Source organism: Mirounga leonina, unplaced genomic scaffold, assembly GCF_011800145.1.
Source record: "Mirounga leonina isolate KUSES-001 unplaced genomic scaffold, KU_Mleo_1.0 Mir_115, whole genome shotgun sequence".
NCBI classification, from domain to species: domain Eukaryota; kingdom Metazoa; phylum Chordata; class Mammalia; order Carnivora; family Phocidae; genus Mirounga; species Mirounga leonina.
The window spans coordinates 27,208,562-27,228,850 of NW_023270268.1; the positions used below are offsets into that span (position 1 = coordinate 27,208,562).

The following is a 20,289-nucleotide window of genomic DNA, read 5'->3' on the forward strand; positions in this document are numbered from 1 at the left end:
AAACACTATTTACATTGTTATAGAACAAAGGGTTTTCTAGCATATTATAATATATTCATATTTGCTTTTTAAATAAATATGGAATGATATGTTGTATTTTCTTTTTATTAATCATTACTCTCTAGTTCACTTTTTCTTAATCACAGCTTTGTTGGGACACAATACCATAACGTATAATATTTTAAAGTGTATAATTCCATGATTTTTAGTATGTTAACAGAATTCTGCATAGATCACCGGTATCTAATTCTACATTTTCATCATTCCTAAGAAACCCAAAAAAGAAACCTACCTCACATCCATTAACATTCACTCCTCATTTTCCTCTCCTGACAGCCCCTGGAAACAAATTTTCTTAAGTTTTCTATGAATTTGCCTATTCTGGAGATTTCATATGAACGCAGTCATATATGTTGCCTTTTGTATCTGGCTTCTTTCACCTAACATAGTGTTTTCAAGGTTCATCCATTCCTTTTTATAGCCAAGTATTATTCCATTCGAGGAAATACCACATTTTCTTTATCCATTCATCAGCTGATGAACATTTGCTTCTGCCTTTTAGCTATTATGAATAATGCTGCTGTAAATATTTGTGTATAAGTCTTTGGACACACTTCTCAAACATAGTGCCTACAGGGACCCAACCAGTATGGCAGATGAGTAAAGAGAACCAGGCACAAGGCACTGGGAGAGAAAGGAATACCAGTATTGCAGGGTCTCTTGCATTTGTTCGCTCGCTCTCTCTCCCTCTCTTTTAATACTGAGATATAATTTACCTATCATGAAATTCACTCTTTTAAAGAGACAGTGTAGTCACTAAGTTTTGTAACCATTACCTTTATGTAATTCAAGAACCTTTACATCACCTCAAAAAGAAACCCCATATACATCAGCAGTCACTCCCCAATCCTCTGTTCCCCCCAGCTCCTGACAACTATAGATGGTCCTTGACTTACATTTTTCAACTTTATGATGGTATGAAAGCAACAGGCATTCAGTTGAAACGTACTTCAAACTTTGAATTTGATCTTCTCCTTGCTAGGACACGCCATACAATCTACTCATAATGCTCACCAGCGGCAGTGAGCCACAACTCCCAGGCAGCCATGTGATCACAAGGGTAAAAAACCAACATATGTACAACCATTATGAACCATTCTGTTTTTCTTTCAGTATTCAACAAATTACATAAGATATTCAATGCTTTATTATAAAATAGGCCTTGTGTTAAATGATTTTGCCCAACTGTAGGCTAATGTAGGCTAAGCACACTGAAGGTGTGCTAGGCTAAGCTATGATGTTTGGTAGGTTGGGTGTATTGAATGCACTTTTGACTTACGGTATTTTCAACATATGATGGTTTTATCACAACATAACCCCATCATAAATCAAGGAAGATCTGTATGCCAGCTGGCCTTTGAATCAGGCTTCTTTCACTTAGCATGTTTTCAAGGTTTATCCATGTTGTAGCATGTGCATTTCATTCTTTTTTGTGGCTAAATATTCCATTGTATACAGAATACACATTTTGTTTCTCCATTCAACAGCTTACAGACATTGTGGCTTCCACTTTAGGGCTATTATGAATAATGCTGCTGTGAACACGTGTGTATAGATTTTTGTGTGAACAAATGTTTTCAACTGTCTTCGGTTTATACCTACGAGTGGAATTGAGGGGTCATTATTAGGTAACTCTTGTGTTTAGCATTTGAGAAACTGCCAAACTTTTCCACAGTTACTGCACCATTTTACATTCCTATCAGCAACATATAAAGGTACCATTTTCTCCACATCCTCTCCAGCACTTGTTACTGTCTTTTTGATTACAGCCATTCTAGTGGGTGTGAAATAGTATTTCACTATGGTTTTAATTTGCATTTCCCTTGTGACTAATCATGTGGAGCAGCTTTCTGTATATTTATTGGTCCTATTTGGAGGAACATCTATTTGAATCCACTGTCTATTTTTTAATTGTCCTTTTATTCTTGAATTGAAAAAGTATGTGTGTGTGTGTGTGTGTGTATTATATTTATAAGTATTTCTCTGGTTCTGGGGGTTGTCCTTTTTTTGACAATGTCCTTTGAAGCACAAATGTTTGTAATTTTGATGAAGTCTCACTTGTCTATTTTTTCTTTTGTCACATATGCTCTTGAGATTATGTTTTAGAAACTCTTGCCAAAAAGCAAATCTGGAAGTGTGAGTTCTCCATCTTGGTTCTTTCAAGAGTATTTTGGCTATTTAAGTCATTCGCATTTCTTTATGAATTTTAGAATCAGGATGTCAATTTCTGCAGAAATGCTGATTATTTCACAGGGATTGCATTGAATGTGTACATCAATTTGGGGAGGGCTGCTGTCTTAACAATGTTAAGTATTCCATTAAATGAACACAGGATGAACATAGGATGTCTTTCCATTTATTTAGATCTTCTATAATTTTTTTCAATGATGTTTTGTGGTCTTTAATATACTATAGTTTTCAGTACTTTTTTGATAAATTTATTCCTAAGTATTTTATTCTTTTTGATGCTATTGTAAATAGAATTGTTTTCTTAACTTCACTTTTAGATCATTCATTGTTAGCACAGAAATGCAATCGGTTTTATTGTATATACAAATACAGCATCATCTTGTATTCTGCAACTTTGCTGAACTCATTTGTTAGTTTTAAAAGGTCTTTCTTTTCATTGCTTAAGATACTCTATAAACAAAATTATGTTGTCTGCTAATTTAGTTTTACTTCTTCCCTTCTAATCTGTAGGCCTTTTATTTCTTTTCCTTATCTAACTGCCCTAAAACCTCTAGGAAGTGACAAAACTGGACATCCTTAACTGGTTCCTCATCTTAGGAGGAAAGCTTTCATTCTTTCAATATGTCAGCTATGGGTTTTTTTTGTAGATGTCCTTTATCAGTTCTATTACTAGTTTGTTGAATTGTTTTTAATCATAAAAGGGTGTGAGATTTTGCAAATGCTTTCTGTTGAGATGATCACTTGGTCTTTAGCTTTTGTTCTATTAATAGGATATATTCCTTGATTGATTTTCATATGCTGAACAAGGTTTGCAGTCTTGGCATAAACTGAACTTGGTCATGGCATGTAATCATTTTAATATGCTGGATTCAGTTTACTAATATGTAGTTTAGGATTTTTATGCTTATATTAATTATGGGTATTGGTCTATTGTTTTCTTGTAACGTATCTGTCTGGTTACGGCATTAGCCGTATAAGGCATTGGCCTTATAGAATGAGTTAGGAAATGTTCCCTCATCTGTTTTTTGGGAAGAGTTTTTGAAAGATGGGTGTTATTTCATTAACTGTTTGGTAGAATTCACCATGAGGCCTGGGCTTTTCTTTGTGGGAATTTTTTTTTTTTAATAACTAATTAAATCTTTTTGTTACAGGTCTATTCAGATTTTCTATTTCTTCCTGAGTCACTTTTTTAAAGATTTTTACTTGTTTGAGAGAGAGCAGAGAGAGAGAGAGAGAGAGAGAGAACAAGCAGGGGGGAGGGGCAGAGGGAGAAGGAGAAGCAGGCTCCCCGCTGAGCAGGGAGACCCATGCGGGGCTCGATCCCAGGACCCTGGGATCATGACCTGAGCCGACGGCAGATGCTTAACCAACTGAGCCACCCAGGTGCCCCTCTTCTTGAGTCATTTTTTGACAGCTTACGTCTCCTTGGAATTTGTCCATTTCATCTAGGTTATTTGTTGACATACAATTGTTCATAGTATTTTTGTCATAATTCCTTTTATTACTTGTCATGTCAGTAGTAATACTCCTCTCTCATTCCTAATTTTAGTAATTTTAGTCCTCTCTTTTTTATATTGGTTACTGAAGAAAAAGTTTGACAATTTTGATCTTTCCAAAGAATAAACTTTTGCTTTTGTTGATTTTTCTTTATTTCCCCTTTAGTCTTTATTATGTCCTTCCTTCTACTTGCTTTGGGTTTACTTTGCTCTTCTTTTACTTAGTTTCCTAAGGTGAAGGCTAAGTTAATTGATTTAAGATCTTTCTTTTTAAATATAGATGTTTACAGCTATAAATTACTCTCTAAACACTCCTTTAGCTGCATTCCATAAGTTTTGGCATGTTGTGTTTTCATTTTCATGAACCACTGGTTATTTAGCCATGTGGTGTTTAATCTCCACGTATTTGTCCATTTCTCAAACCTTTCTGTTATTGATATCTAGTTTCATTCCACTGTGGTTAGAGAACATACATGTTGATGTTTCAAGCTTTTAAATTTACTGGGGCTTGCTCTATGGCCTCATATATGGTTTAATCTGGAAAGTGTTCCATGTTCACTTGAAAAGAATTTGTATTCTGCTACTACTGTTGGGTGGGGTGTTCTATTAAAATCTTTAGATCTGGTTAGTTTGTAGTATTGATCAAATCTTCTACTTCCTTTGTTGACCTTATGCCTACTTGTTCTATCCATACTGAAAGCAGAGTATTAAAGTCTCAGCTACTGTTGAATTATCTTACTTCTGCCTTCAATTCTGTCAGTTTTTGCTTCATTTGGGGGATGTGTTATCAGGTGCACGTGTTTGCAATTGTTATGTTTTCCTGATGCACTGACTCTTCTATCATTATAAAATGTCCTTATTTATCTGTAGTAGCAATTTTTGTCTTAAAGTTTATTTTGTCCATTATTAATATAACTGCTCCAGCTCTCTTTTAGGTACTGTTTACATGGTGTATCCTTTTACTTTCAACCAATTTGTGTCTTTGAATCTAAAGTGCATCTCTTGGACATGGGACATAGCAACATTTTTCTAGCTATGTCTCCTGAGGCAAGGGACACAAAAGCAAAAATAAACTACGGGGAGTACTTCAAATAAAAAGAATCTGCATAGCAAAGGAAACAATCAACAAAACTAAAAGACAATCTACTGAATGGGAGAAGACATTTGCGGGGCGCCTGGGTGGCTCAGTCGTTAAGCGTCTGCTTTCAGCTCAGGTCATGATCTCAGGGTCCTGGAATCATGCCCCACATCGGGCTCCCTGCTCCGTGGGAGGCCTGCTTCTCCCTCTCCCTCTGCCCCTGCTTGTGTTCCCTCTCTCGCTGTTTCTGTCAAATAAATAAATAAAATCTTTAAAAAAAATTTAAGGGCGCCTGGGTGGCTCGGTTGGTTGGGCGGCTGCCTTCGGCTCGGGTCATGATCCTGGAGTCCCGGGATCAAGTCCCACATCAGGCTCCCTGCTCGGCGGGGAGTCTGCTTCTCCCTCTCCCGCTCCCTCCTCTTGTGCTTGCTCTCTCTCTCAAATAAATAAATAAATAAAATCTTTAAAAAAAAAAAAAATTTAAAAAAAGAAGATACTTGTAAATGACATATCTGATAAAAGGTTAGTATCCAGAATATATAAAGAACTTATACAACACCAAAAACACAAATAATCCAGTTAAAAAATGGGCAGAAGACATACAGATGGCCAACAAACACATGAAAAGATGTTCAACATAACTCATCATCAGGGAAATGCAAATCAAAACCACTATGAGATACCACCTCATACCTGTCAGAATGCCTAAAATCAAAAACACAAGAAACAAGTGTTGGTGAAGAAGTGGAGAAAAAGGAACCCTCATACACTGTTGGTGGGAATACAAACTGGTGCAGCCACTGTGAAAACCAGTATGGAAGTTCCTCAAAAAAACTAAAACCCTATGCTCCAGAAATTGCACTACTGGGTATTTACCCAAAGAATATGAAAACACTAATTCAAAAAGATATATACACCCCTATGTTTATTGCAGCATTATTTACAATAGCCAAAATATAGAAGTAGCCCAAGTGTCCACTGACAGATGAATGGATAAAGATGTGGTATATATATACACAATGGACTATTACTCATTTCAAAGAATGAAATCTTGCCATTTGCAACAATATAGATGGATCTAAAGAGTACAATGCTAAGTGAAATAAGCCAGTCAGAGAAAGATAAATCCCTTATGATTTCATTCATATGTGTAATTTAAAGAAACAAAAGAAATGAACAAAGAAAAAAAGGAGACAAACCAAAAAACAGACTCTTAACTACAGAGAACTGATGGTTACCAGAGGGAGGTAGGTGGGGGTGATGGATGAAATAGGTGAAGGGGATTAAAAGTACATTTGTCACGATGAGCACTGAGTAATGTACAGAATTATTGAATCACTGTATTGTACACCTGAAACTAAGATAACACTGTATGTTTACTGGAATTAAAAATTTTTTAACTGAATAAATAAAAATAAAGTGTGTCTCTTATAGACAGCACATAGTCATATCATGTTTTTTCATACTTTCTGCCAACTCTGCCTTTTGATTACATTTATATGATTACCAATAAGGTAGGACTTATGTTTGACATTTTGCTATTTGTTTTCTCTGCCTTGCACAGGTCTTGTTGTTATCGTTGTTGTATTCCTCCATTACTGCCTTCTTTATGTTAAAAATGTATTTTCTAGTATACCATTTTAATTCCCTTGTTGTTTCTTATACTACATGTTTTTGAAAGGTTTTTTCCAGTGGTTCCCTGGGAAATACATTTGATATCTAAAGATGATCAAATTAATACGAATTTCATTAATACACAAAAACTTTCTCCAATCTCTCTGTTCCTTCCCTCCCTCTTCTGTACTATTATTGTCACACAAATTCTATATTTATATACTACAAGCCCATAAACACAGTTTTATAATTATTTCTTTATGTGGTCATCTTTTAAATAAGACAACGGGTAAAAAGAGTTATAAAAATAACTTTTACTGTCTTCTATATTTACTTATATATTTACCTTATCAATGTTCTTTATTTCTTCATGTGGATTCAAGTTACTGTTATACGTCCTCTTCTTTTAGCACAAAAAACACCTTTAAGTATTTCATTTAGGGAAAATCTCCTAGCAATAAATTCCATGTTTTTTAATGACCTTGGAATGTCTTAATTTCTCCTTTGTTTTTGAAGGACAATTTTGCTGGATATAGCATTATCAGTTGACCGTCTTTTTCTTTCAACATTTTGAATATGTCATCTCACTGACTTCCAGTCTCCATCATTTCTGATGAAATGTCAGCTGTGAATCTTATTGAGGATCCTTGTATGAGGTAAGTCCCTTTTCTCTCACTGCTTTCAAGATTCTGTCTTTCAACAGTTTGCTTATCTTGTGTCTAGTATGGCTCTCTTTGATTTTCATCCTACTTGGAGTTCACTGAGTTTCTTAAATGTGCAGATTAATGTTTTCCACCAAATCTGGGGAGTTCTTAGCCACTGTTTCTTGAAATATTCTTTCTCCTCCTTTTTCTCTCTCTCCTCACCTTCCGGGACTCCTACTTTGTGTAGTTGGCACATTTAATGGTGTTCTACAGGCCTATGGAGCTCTGTCCATTTTTCTTTATTCTTTTTTAGTTTTTGTACCTCTGGTTGGATGTCAACAGATCTATCCTCAGCTCATTTTTTTCTCTTGCCAGCTGACATCTGTTCAGCCTCTCTTGTGAATTTTTCATTTATTTCACTTATTTCATTATTTCAGTTATTTTATTTTTCAACTTCAGAATTTCTATTGATCACTTCTATCTCCTTATTGATATGTATATTGGGTGAGACATTTTCTTAATTTACTTTAAATTCTTTAGACATGGTTTAATTCTTTGAAAGTATTTTTAATAGCTAATTTAAAGTCTTTGTCTAGTAAGTCCAATATCTGGGATTACTGAGGAACAGTTTCCACTCATTGACTGCTTTTTTTCCTGTATATAGACCATACTGTCACGTTTCTTTTCCTGACCTGCAGTTTGTTTGTTTAAAACTAGATATTCTATGTCAGTTTTGGAAATAATATTCCAAGGTTGTTGCTGTTTATTTAGTGACTCTCCCTGGATTAATTCTCTAAAGTCCATAGTCTTTCTCATGCATAGCCACTAAAGTCTTTGTTCAATTAACTTAGTGGTTGGCTAATGACTAGACAGACATTTCCTTACACATGCCTTGAAATGATAAGTGTTCTAGCCTTTGTTGAGGTTCTCTGTGTTTGTGGCATACCTTCAACAAAGCAGTTTACAATTCTGCCTTATCTTTCATTTCCTGCTTGCACAGAGTCTCAAGGTCAGCCAGAGGCAAGAACTCAGGGTCTTCTCAGTTCTTTCTTGGGCATGCACACAACCCTATACATGCATGTGGCCTTATAGATATCCATGAATATGTCTGAACTTTCCAAAGGCCCCTACAAGACATATCATTCCCTAGTTCTTCCTTGTAAGTTTTTTGTTAGCCTTCTTTAGCTACAACTGGTAATGCCACCCTTAGGCTGCTGCAATGTTAAACAAACAACATTGATAATTTCAACAAATGCCCTGTGGCCAGAGTTTTTCTCAAAGAACAGGATGAATCAGATCAAATAAAGATAGACCCCGAGGAGGAGGGAGCTTTCAGCAAACTGGCAGAAAGGTCAAATAGTGACAATTCTCTAGAAATGGGGCTTTTAGCCATTATGACCCCTCCACTCACTACTAAGCTGCTGGTTTTCATGGTTACCACAGTTGTGGGACTGATTTTCAAAGTTACTGCACAGCGTGATAAAAGTTTGGGGGACTATCAGTTTTTAAAGCTACTGCACTGCTTGGTAAAAGGGGATAAAATTAGAGACACATGGCTGACTGTTCTAAGAGTCAGTTGATTTTCTTGAATAACACTCTTCAGACTAATGCAGGACTTAGTTAATTTCTAGAGTTCTGAAAAAAATGATTTTTTTTTAAGATTTTTTTATTTATTCATTCGAGACACAGAGATACAGACAGAGAAAGAGAGAGCATGAGCAGGGGGAGAGGCAGAGGGAGGGGGAGAAGCAGGCTCCCCGCCGAGCAGGGAGCCTGATGCGGGGCTCGATCCCAGGACCCTGGGATCATGACCTGAGCTGAAGGCAGACGCTTAACCCTCTGAGCCACCCAGGCACCCCTGAAAAAGTTGATTTTAACAGTACCTACCAGTGTTCTAATATTATTAAAGAGGAGATTTTTAGAAATCCTTAGTCATTCCAAAAATAGAAACCCTATATGAGTTCTTAAACCTCCCTCTTAAACCTAATTTCTCACACAATGTATCAATATATTCTATATCAAAAAACTTATTCCCACAACATCAATTTTGTATTTGCACCAGGACTTATTATCCAATTTTACCTCTACTGCTGAACCTCTGGTTTGTTTCTAATTTTTTACTATTATAAAGGAAGCCAATCTGAACAGCCCTTAAAAACTAAATCTCTGAGTTCATTCTTAGTCATTTCCTTAGGATATGGACATCCTAAATGCTTGTAATATGTATTGTCAAAAAGCCCTCCAAGGATGATGGATGTATCAATTGCATTCCACCAAAGGGCCCTGTGTGAGAATGCCCAATGGCCTTACTAGGTTTTCATGCTAGTTGGCTTTTTTATTGCATTTGAGAGCTGCCTCTAAGTTCCCTTCTTAAAACTCTTTCTTCTATTGCAGTTTAATGTAACTCAAATGGCTTCTTCTTTCTCCTTTCCTGACCACGATCTTCCCGTCCCCAAAATTCAACTGGTAAAGATTAAGGCCTCAGGCATCCTCAGGCCTTTTATAGGCCTTTATGCTCCCTTTTCTTCAGAGTAGCCACACCACTCAAAAACTTCAACCTCCAACACTATCAGCAACTCTAAAATATGTAACACTGTAACTTTCTTGCACACCTCTCATATTGTGTCAACTCTTCATTGAGACAAAACTCCACTGAGATGTTTTATCATCACATTCAAGAAGTACCAAATTCATCAACCTCCTCTAAAACTGAGAAGTTAAATGAGCCAAAAATAGGGTAACACAAGAAGCATATATGGAAAATATAATTTACAATACTATAAAGGATTATGTTTTTAAAAACTTTATGTAAAAGTTTAGAAAAATAGCAATTTTTCACAGATTAGTCCCCAAGGGACAAACCAAAAGTTTAACTCAAGAAAGAAGAAAATGGCAGGGCCAAGAGCTGGATGGCCTAAATCACAATCATATTCAATGAGAAAGTCAGGACTGGGAACTGGGTGGTCAGCCAACGTAACGCATAGAGGAAAAACCTCAGTAGTCAGAATATACTAGTAACATTTCCTAAGAAAATACTTTTTCTAAGTTTTGTTGCTCTTTCCCAGCCACCAGCTGTTCCCCACTTGGATCTGGCGATAATAATGACCTGCTTCTCTCCTAATCCAGTTCATGAAGGCATATGATGAGGGTAACACATTCTGTTCTCTTCCCCTCTTCCCCACTGTGGAATGAAGCACCCCCAAGCCAAGGCCTACAGCACTCCACAAACAAGACAGCAGGGGTTTCAGAAAAGCGAGAGAGCAGCTGCATCCGCAGGAAATCCAATCTTCTAATTATCATACAAACTTCCCAAAGACTATACAGTCAGCTAAACTGCCACATTTTCTGGGATACCACTGTCTGAAATGTGACACTGGGATACCATTCTCTGAAATATGACAATGGAATACAGAAGGCATGGCTCAGTAATAAAAATCATTTGGGAATTAACAAATGAGACTTTTTAAAGTTAATCAATGATTCCAGTTGTTTCTTGAGAGGTTTACACATGTCAACTGAACTTCCCCTCCTAATAAAAGGGACAATGAATTCAACTGATGATGATAGTAACAAAGAGCCATTTGAAAAATAATTACAAGAAGTGTTTAAAATACTAATGAAAATGCTAACAGTGGTGGGGAAAAAAATCAAAAGAATGGTTGTAGGCAGGGAGAAGGCAGGGTTTTCTGTGAAGGGATATTAGGGGACATTCTTCTGGTGTGATGGCTACATTCTGTATCTTGAGAGTGGTTTAAGTTGCCAAGTTTATGTTACGTACAGAATGGTTCACTTAAAATCTGTGTATTTCATAGCATATGAATTTCATGCCAAACAAAATTATAAACACGTACTGATCTCTAGTTAATGATAAATAAGCTGAAGTGTTTAGGGGAAGTGTACTAATGTCTGCAACTTATTGTGCAATATATTTTAAGAAGATGAACTGATAGGAGGATGGATAATTACATGACACAGCAAATACAGTAAAATTACAGAATCTGTGTGGCAAGTATATGAATGTTCACTGTGAAAGTCTTATAGGTTTGGAATTTCATGATAAAGTGTTGACAAAAAATTACTAAATGGAGCCAGGATTCTGTTACTGGTTTTGATTTATGTTCCGACCAATGCAAGCCAAGAAAGAATAACATGAAAATAATTAAGCATAGAGTAAAAATATAGAGCTCTTTTAAAAAATGAACAGCACAAAACTACCACATTGTTAAGAGTAAACTTTCAACTTATTTTAGTTATCAAAGATATTTTGTTTGATGATTTTATGGTTAGCTGTAGTCACTGAACTGATAACAAGAAAAGCACCAGAGATTATCCACATCTTTTTTACACATGAAATTCAATTTTGATTTCGAGTAGCTTTCTATTCAGACCCAGACCAAACTTAGGCACAGAACAAATACGAATATGGTAGGACTAATGAGGATGGGGGAATGGGGAACTGGCAGACAGAAAGACTGCATATCAAGAAGGGACATAACTATAAAAGTGTACAAATCTAAACCACACTCACCAAAATCACATCATGCACAAAGAGTCTTAGAGATTTCAAGTCATAACTAGTCTCCATCTTGACCATAACAGTGGGGCAATGGTACAGTAAGTGTTTTCCTTACATAGCTAGTCATTCCATCATTTGTTACTTTTATCTTGCTCATGCTCCATCTAACCCATTTAGCAAATCTTGTTGGCTCTACCATCAAAATATATCCAGAGTCTGACCATTTCCCACTACCTCCACGTCTGCTTGAATTACCCTAAGAGCCTCTGACAGCTTCAGTATCCTCAATACATTAGAACCACAGTAATTCTATTAAAATTTAACTTAGATCATGTCTCCTCTGCTTGGAACCCTCCAAAGGCTCCCATCTCACTCAGAATAAAAATCAAAGTCCTTTACAGTAGCCTACAAGGCCCTATGTAATCTGGCTCCTCTTACTCCTCCCTCTTGCTCACTCTGCTCCACACAGACGTTTCTGCTGTTCTTCAAGAGATGCCAAACATATTTCTACCTCAGGGCCTTTGAAATCCCTCTTTCCTCTGCCTAGAATGCTCTTCCCCCCAAGATATACATATGACTCTTTCCTTCACCTGTTTCAGGTCTTTCCTCAAATGATCTTTTCTGTGAGGCAGTCTCTAGTTCAATTTATTTAACATTCTATCTACCGCAACCCCTACTCTATTCCGTATCCCTCTTTCCTGCTATATTTTTCTCCATAACATTTTTTACCATTTAACATACTATATGTTTTACTTATTTATACTGTTTATTGTTTGTCACCTCTCACAAGAAGGAAAGCTCCACAGAACAGGTATTTTTGTCCATTTATCATTGCTATATCCCTGGTTCCTAAAATAGCACCTGTCAGAGTGAGCACTCAATAAACATTTGTTGATTGACTAAATGGATTCTGCTCCCAAGCATTATTACCTGGTAGTGGTGGTCTTCCCTTCCATCTTTTGACTGTTCCAGATTTTCACTGTGCCATCATTTGAACATGTTGCAAAAAGTGAATGTTCATCAGAGACTCTAATTCGATTCACAGCAGATTTGTGTTCATGAAGATGTGCAACTAGTAGCCCTTTGGGACGCCACCCTAAGGAAAAGCAAAGGAGTAGGTCTTAAACTATAGTTTACAAATACAATAATCCTCTCACCTCCAGCTATAGTCACCAACAACGAGCATGAGAACAATCATAAGAACTAAACAAAGAGTACCAATAGCTAGACAATACAGAGTGGTCTAGGGGCGCCTGGGTGGCTCAGTTGGTTAAGCATCTGCCTTCAGCTCAGGTCATGATCCCAGGGTCCTGGGATCAAGCCCCGCATTGGGCTCCCTGCTCAGCTAGAAGCCTGCTTCTCCCTCTCCCACTCCCCCTGCTTGTGTTCCCTCTCATGCTATCTCTCTCTCTCTCTTTCTCTGTCAATTAAATAAATAAATAAAATCTTAAAAAAAAAAAAAAAAAAACCACAGCGTGGTCTATTAGACCATGACAGTTACTATTATTTATTAAGACATCCAAGATAGCAATTAAGTGTTGACCAAAGAGCCTTAGAAGGACTGCGCTGGGGCCCTCCTCTAGTGTCTAGTGCACAATAGTCACTTACCACCTAGAAAAACCCTGACCTACTTGCTCAACAGCCAGAGATAATGGCTATCCTAAACCTAGAAATTGGGTGCTAGGGAGGCAACCTGGTTCTCAAAGTCTCAAAATCCCAGATCCACCATAATACAATGTGTGACCTTAGGGTACTTATTTAAACTATCTGAGCTTTGATTTCCTCAAATGTAAAATGAGGGAAATATTACTTAACCCAAAGGGTGGATATGGATAAATGAGACGTATAAAGTGTCTAACATTGTCCCAGGTCCACAGTAAACACCCAAATGTTGATTTCCTCTCGACCTGCAATCATTTATTGTATGGTATCAACATGTTGATTAAATAGTATTATGAATTATAGCCTCAGAATGCCCATGGATTTTCTAGTACTTTATGACATCTATACACTTGTTTTATTATGTATATTCTTTTTGTGTATGAGTAATTTCCTCTAATAAATTATAGATTTGCTGAGGCCAGAGACCATGTCTTATCCATTCTGATTCATTCACAGTACCTAGTATAGGTCTTACACATAACTGTCCTCAATGTTTGATGAGTCAACTTTTATATTAAATGAAACATTTAATATTAATCAATTTTAAAATAAAATACAAAAAGCTATGCTAAAGATGGTCCTGTATTGGGATTCGTAAGAGTGTCTAATTAAGTGATAACAATGTCATTTTAGGAAAAAATTATTTCTTTTTACAAGAAAACAAAAATGAAACCGAGACTATTGCCAAACCTGGCAAACTCTAAGATAAAAAAAAAAAAAGTTTCCTCTTGGATTTCTAGCTCACATGTGTGGGAAGAACAGCTGAATGTGATTTTTAAGGAGGATATACTAGATTTGAAGGTGATCAAAAACACTTTGCCATGAAGTCTAGATAATCTACCAGGCTAGACTGAATATTTCCCTCTAGAGAAAATCAATTTCACACAATCATTCAAGTGTGAAAAAAAAAACATCAAACATCCAACAGTCATTGCATATTTCTTGAACCTCAAAACTTGATACCTTTTTTGTGATTACTGAATAAAGAGTATATAGCTCCACTTAAGTATAAAATGCTACTTATAAAGATAGATTCTATTCCAGGATATTATTTGACCTGAGATGCCACTTACTACTTAATAGTACTTTTTAAATCTTTAAATCATTTGTCTCTACCAGCTTTTTCCCCTGGAGTACACAATGGAAGCACATAGGAATTCATGTGTTTTTAAATCTTTACACATAAGCATGCTATGCATTTCTTCTCAGAGTTTAAGTTAAATTTTTATTATTAAAATCTATATACAGAAACTCATTAAAAATGTTTTTAAAATCCACAAATCTAATATCAAAAACTAGCTCCACCACATTTACACTGGGCAAGTCTGTTAACATAGCTGAGCCACATTTTCACCTGAAATATCTTAAGTTTCTTTTAAATCTTCTCAAAATATAGCAGTGTTTCCACAAAATGTTAATGTTGATAATCACTGAATGGTGGAATTATAGATGATTTTTTTCTTTTTAAAAGTACCCATTACTGGGGTGCCTGGGTGGCTCAGTCAGGTAAGCGTCTGCCTTCGGCTCAGGTCATGATTCCAGGGTCCTGGGAATAGAGCCCCACATCAGGCTTCCCGCTCAGCAGGGAGCCTGCTTCTCCCTCTCCCTCTGTCCTTCTCCCTGCTCGTTCTCTTTCTCAAATAAATAAATAAAATCTTTAAAAAATAAAAAAAAATTTAAAAAGTACCCATTACTTTACAAATGCTTTACCGTTTTTTAAAGAAAATAAATAGATATTAAACCCTTCGAATTAAAAGCTGGAGCTTATTCCAAGAAGACTGACATTCTATGAAAAAGTGGCATGACACTAAACAGGCAGGTAAAACTTAGCACTATAAATGGAGAAAATGGACCACAGACAGGCTGAAACACTAAGCAGCCTAAACAAGACCTGCAAGTTGCCCCCACAGCCAAGAAGATCCAAACTCCACAAACAATGACTTAAAATTTCTCACTTAATGCTTCTTCCTCTGGGCTTCCAAGTGACAGTTTTGTTCTTACTTCCTTAATTATCCTGCATTAGATTGTAGGCTTCAGCACCGAGGCTAGAATACAACTACCTAGCAGTGGGATTTTACCAGGTGGTGGTGGTTTACTCTCCCATTCCGCATTTTCCATCATCTGCTTAGCTATCCTCTCAGCATTACACTGCTCCCGCTTCTGCTGGATGAGCTGCTGAAGTTCCGTTTTACAAGTTGTGATCCGAATCTGGTAGGTAGACGGTAAAATTGTACTACTTAAAACCTGTATTGTTGGTTTTCTATTTTGGACATTTGTCACTTCTGGAAGCTGGAAAACAGAATTATAACTATTTATGTCATAAGCAAAGTATACTCAATGATAAAACTGTACCCATGTCCTTTCTGTCTATTCATTATATCCGCTTTTTTCCTTATTAATGTACCAATTTTTAAATCCATTTAAATACAATGACATTTTTTCAGTGAAAACCTCACTAAAATAAAGACTAACCACAGGGACGCCTGGGTGGCTCAGTCAGTTAAGCGTCTGCCTTCGGCTCAGGTCATGATCCCAGGGTCCTGGGATCGAATCCCACATTGGGCTCCCTGATCAGCAGGGAGTCTGCTTCTCCCTCTCCCTCTGCCGTTCCTCCTGCTTGTTCCCACTCTCTCTCTCTCTCTCTCTCAAATAAATAAATAAATAAAATCTTAAAAAAAAAAAAAAAAGACTAACCACAAAAATTACATTTCCAAGCCTCTACATTATTTAAAAAAAAAAAAACAACTATCAGTACAGTAATAACATTAAACAAAAATCCTCATTAATTTAAGTGAAAAGAAATAGAATTCTATCAGTTGGTTCAGTTAATATTTTTCATTTAAAATATGATTGGCTTAGGGAAGAGTTACCTTAAATTACAAATTTATTTCAAATGTATAAAAATCATCATTACATTTCTCACACATGGCAAACTACAGACTTTTCCTCCAGGAGTATTTTTGCTATTTTACAGGTATATCATATTAGAGGAAGAATAAAAGCAGATTTAAAAGGTTCACTCTACCCTAATTATAATCACAGTTCATAATGAGGTCTTCAACCCACAATTTTAGATCACTTTATTGGTGAGTACTCTAACACAAGACCTTTTTTGATGCTTTCAATAATCAGACTTCCCCTTGGCTATAAAATTAAAGATAAACCTGTTTTTAGAAAGAAACATGTCCTTAACAATAGAGAACAAACTGAGGGTTACTGGAGGGGAGGTGGACAGGGGATGGGCTAAATGGGTGATGAGCATTAAGAAGGGCACTTGTGTAGAGCACTGGGGGTTATATGTAAGGGATGAATCACTAAATTCTAGTCCTGAAAACAAAATTACACTATATGCTAACTAAGTAGAATTTAAATAAAAATTTGAAGGAAAAAAAGAAACATATCCTCCCAAAAGGACAACTCACTATATTGATTTTTCCGGTATAGTACACAGCCTTTAAACAACCCAAAACAGTAGAATGGAATTGAAAAGACAAAAGGAGGATTATTGCCAAGGTGATAGTACCTGTGGAGAAGTTGACAAAGGGACAGAAATGCCAGCAGAGGACTCAGAACGAGGTGGTTTCCCGGTCTGAATCACCTCCTGGTCACTCCCTTTAGGTAGGGCCTGTGGGATGTTCGGTGGTTCCAGTGACCCAAACATGCTTTTCCATTCTTCATTTACATTTGAGTCTTGTTTTACGTGTTTTCTAGCTATGAAAACAGATTCAGAAGAGTCAGTCTAAACAAAACCTCTAAAACCAATACACGCTTTTATTTATTTTTTTGGTGGGGGAAGGACAGCAATGGACTTCACATCCTATTTGTTCTTTATGGTCTATTATTTATATTTACACATCAACTCATTAACTCTCACTTTATCTCTGGGACAGATGGAACAGATGCACTTTCAATGGTATTAATAATTAGGCCTAATTGCTTCATAGTTTCCCAAGGCTAGCTCAATTTCAAATAACCACTTTATCTCAAGAACCAACAATAAAAACAACTTTTTCAAATGTCACTGGCCACACTGCTAAATATGACCTATTTCTAGTATCAGTTATTTAGGAAACAAACAAAATGTAAAACTCAACTGCTATACACTTACTTCTTGACTGTAAAGAGAAACCCTTTTTAAAAAATCTTTCTCCAATTACAAAAAGTATATTAAATAACACAAAATTCTAGCATTACCAAAATATAATATGAATTGCCCCCATATCTTTGTAAACCTCATAGGCTACATAGTTTAATGATACACCATATCATTTTGCAAAAATAAAATAGTACAAAGTGTTTCACAACCTGTTTTTCTCTTAACTAAATACAATGAATGTTTAACTATCCCCCTATTAATGAACACTTCAATTATTTCTCCTTTATTCTTTATACATATTTCTTCACATGCCTGTCAGTATTTCTTGGGAGAAATTTCCAGAATTGAAAATGGTGACTCAAAGAGTAAGGACACTGCTTTCTAAAAAGAGTTATGTTCAATTTATAATCTATCAACAGTGTATGAAAATGCCTATTTCCCTATATCCTTACTAACAATAGGTATTATCAATCAGCCTTTGCTAATCACACGGCAGAAAAGGGCATCTTATCGTTTTGCATTTACTTACCTTTTCAAACATACATTTCTATTCTATCACTTGTAAGTTCAAATCCTTCAATATTTTTCTTTTGGGGTGCTTCTGTTTTTCTTATAATCTGTATCAGTGTTTTACTTATTATCGATGTAAACCACAGATAATTAAGTTCCAAATACTTTATCCCAAGTTTGGCAGTTAGAGGTTTATTTTAAATATAATTCAGCTGCCCTTAAAATCTGATACTAGAATAGAATGGTTTTTAAAGGCATGTACTTGGAAGTAAGTACATCTCAGAAAGGATTAAAGGAAGAACACACAAGATCTTAAAAACTTCATACAGTCAATGTCAATCAACATCCTTGTCACAATAGCTGACAGTTCTAAATCTTGAGATTTCAAATAATTAAGTCTTCTCTGGTGTCTACTCTCTTGTATTTCATTGTTAATAATAAGACTGTTCTTTTCAATTCACTGGGCATTACCTACTAAAACAAACTAGATAACTATCTCATTTTAACATATACTATTGACCCTGGGTTGGTGTTTAAAGGATTAAAAAATAGGATTTCATCTTCAATATACATCTCCATAAAGGCAACATGATTTCATTATAAGAGCAGAGCTTTGGAGTCAAGCTTTGGTTTGAATCCAGAATTAGGCACACAGAGCCATGATTTTGACAGGTTATACAACCATTTAACTGTTAATTCAATTCTCCACTTCCCCCCCCCCCCCGCAAATTTTCCTGCTACATAATGGAGCCACCCACAGTACTTGAATGTTCTATATTTGGGAAATGTGATTTTATTTTACTACTAATTAGCTATAACTAGCCTTATGAAGTAAATAATAACAAGCTAAACACAAACACACACACAACACACAGTAAATATACTAACCTCGCTTATCATCAGGTTCCTGTTTGGTTTTAACAAGATCAACTTGTCTCCCAGTTATGCCTAATGCTGCTAAGTCAATTACACCTTTCTGACTACTATCATGGAGATGGCTCTGGTCTACTATATTGGCCTTTGCTTTGTTAGATTTCATCATGAAGTCTTTCAGTGCCAAGAGTTTGTCTTCCTCTTCCTCTGTCATTCCCTAAAACCAAATAAAACCATACGTTCTAGGTTATTTTCAAAAGCAATAATAGGCCTTGGAATGACTAACAACTGAATGGTCAAGCCATTACTGTGAAATCTTAAGAGTTAGAATGCTAAAATAAAACAAGCAATAAGACAAGAGAAAAAGAAAGTATCAATACAGAACAACTTCTCACTATTCTGATCTCCCAGAACACCCTGTTATTGTGGCATTTTCTATTTTGTATCATAATTTATATCTTAACTTTCTTTCTAAATGGGAGCATTCAGTATAATTCATCTTTGAAATCTAGAACTTAATACAGTGCCTGTTATCTAGTATATTTTTAATATGTAACTCTGAATAAACAAACATTTACTATCTAAACAAAAATTCTGGAAATACAGTATTAAGTAAAAGAAAGTATACCTACTTCAACCTTGCTCCTAGATGTGTTGAGAATATTAAATGAGACACTGTGAAGGCACTCTATGATACATAAAACATTCTACACACTTCAGAAATTGATACATGCTGGCTAAACTGCAAATGCAAGGAACACACACTACAATAACAGTATAATTAAGGTCAGACTGCCTAAGTACAGTCAAACTCTATTACTGTATGTGTAACCTTGGACAAGTTACCCAATTTCCCTAAATCTCTACTGATTTATCTAGAAAATGAGGATAATTATTAGCACCAGTCCTATAAGGCTATTTTGAAATTTTATTTTATTCTTTTGGCTATTTTGAAATTTTAGTAAATTTTTCTACCTAAGACACTTAGAACACTTGAAACTGACAGCCAATAAATACTAAATAATTAAAATAATCCCATGTGAAACAAATATTCTGGTAAAAGGAATAGTTCTGCATTTTTTTCCTTAACTTTCAAACCATCCACAGAATTCTCTAGAATGATTTTATTATGCCAATGGAAAGAAAATAAATAAAATAGCAATTCCCAAGGCCTTAATCCAGATTCTACTGGAGTTTAAAATAATATTCACAACCCACAGTCACAATAGGACACAAACCCCAGAGAGTTAGAAAGCTAGGAAAAAATAAAATTGTATTAAAGTACAATAATCATAGAAAGATCCTTGACGAATTTTTTCCAATACTGGCCTGAAATTCATTTATTTTTACTTATCCTCCTAAAATTTGCTAATGTAGACAATTTCACAGCTGTAGTAAGAGTTCTATTCTTTTTGTTACACAACATTCTAGTTCGTAAGAGAGAGGTCTCTATTTTAGTCCACACAAGGAGGGTCATCCTAAGAACCATAAAAAGGACTGAAGTATTAATATATGCCGTAACATGGAGCAACCTTGAAAATAGTTTGCTA

At 35.7% G+C, this 20,289-nt stretch overlaps 1 protein-coding gene across 2 annotated transcripts in view; it reads right to left on the minus strand.

Moving 5' to 3' along the window:
* The window catches only part of PIK3R4 (phosphoinositide-3-kinase regulatory subunit 4), an 86,665-nt gene that overhangs the window by 16,338 nt on the left and 50,038 nt on the right, over window positions 1-20,289 (minus strand). For both annotated transcript variants that reach the window (XM_034994561.1, XM_034994567.1), the window contains exons 11-14: window positions 18,755-18,956; window positions 16,784-16,971; window positions 15,339-15,549; window positions 12,529-12,694 (exon numbers count right to left, since the gene is read on the minus strand). In XM_034994561.1, the coding sequence (XP_034850452.1) occupies window positions 12,529-12,694; window positions 15,339-15,549; window positions 16,784-16,971; window positions 18,755-18,956 (767 nt within the window). The remainder of the gene's footprint in view (window positions 1-12,528; window positions 12,695-15,338; window positions 15,550-16,783; window positions 16,972-18,754; window positions 18,957-20,289) is intronic.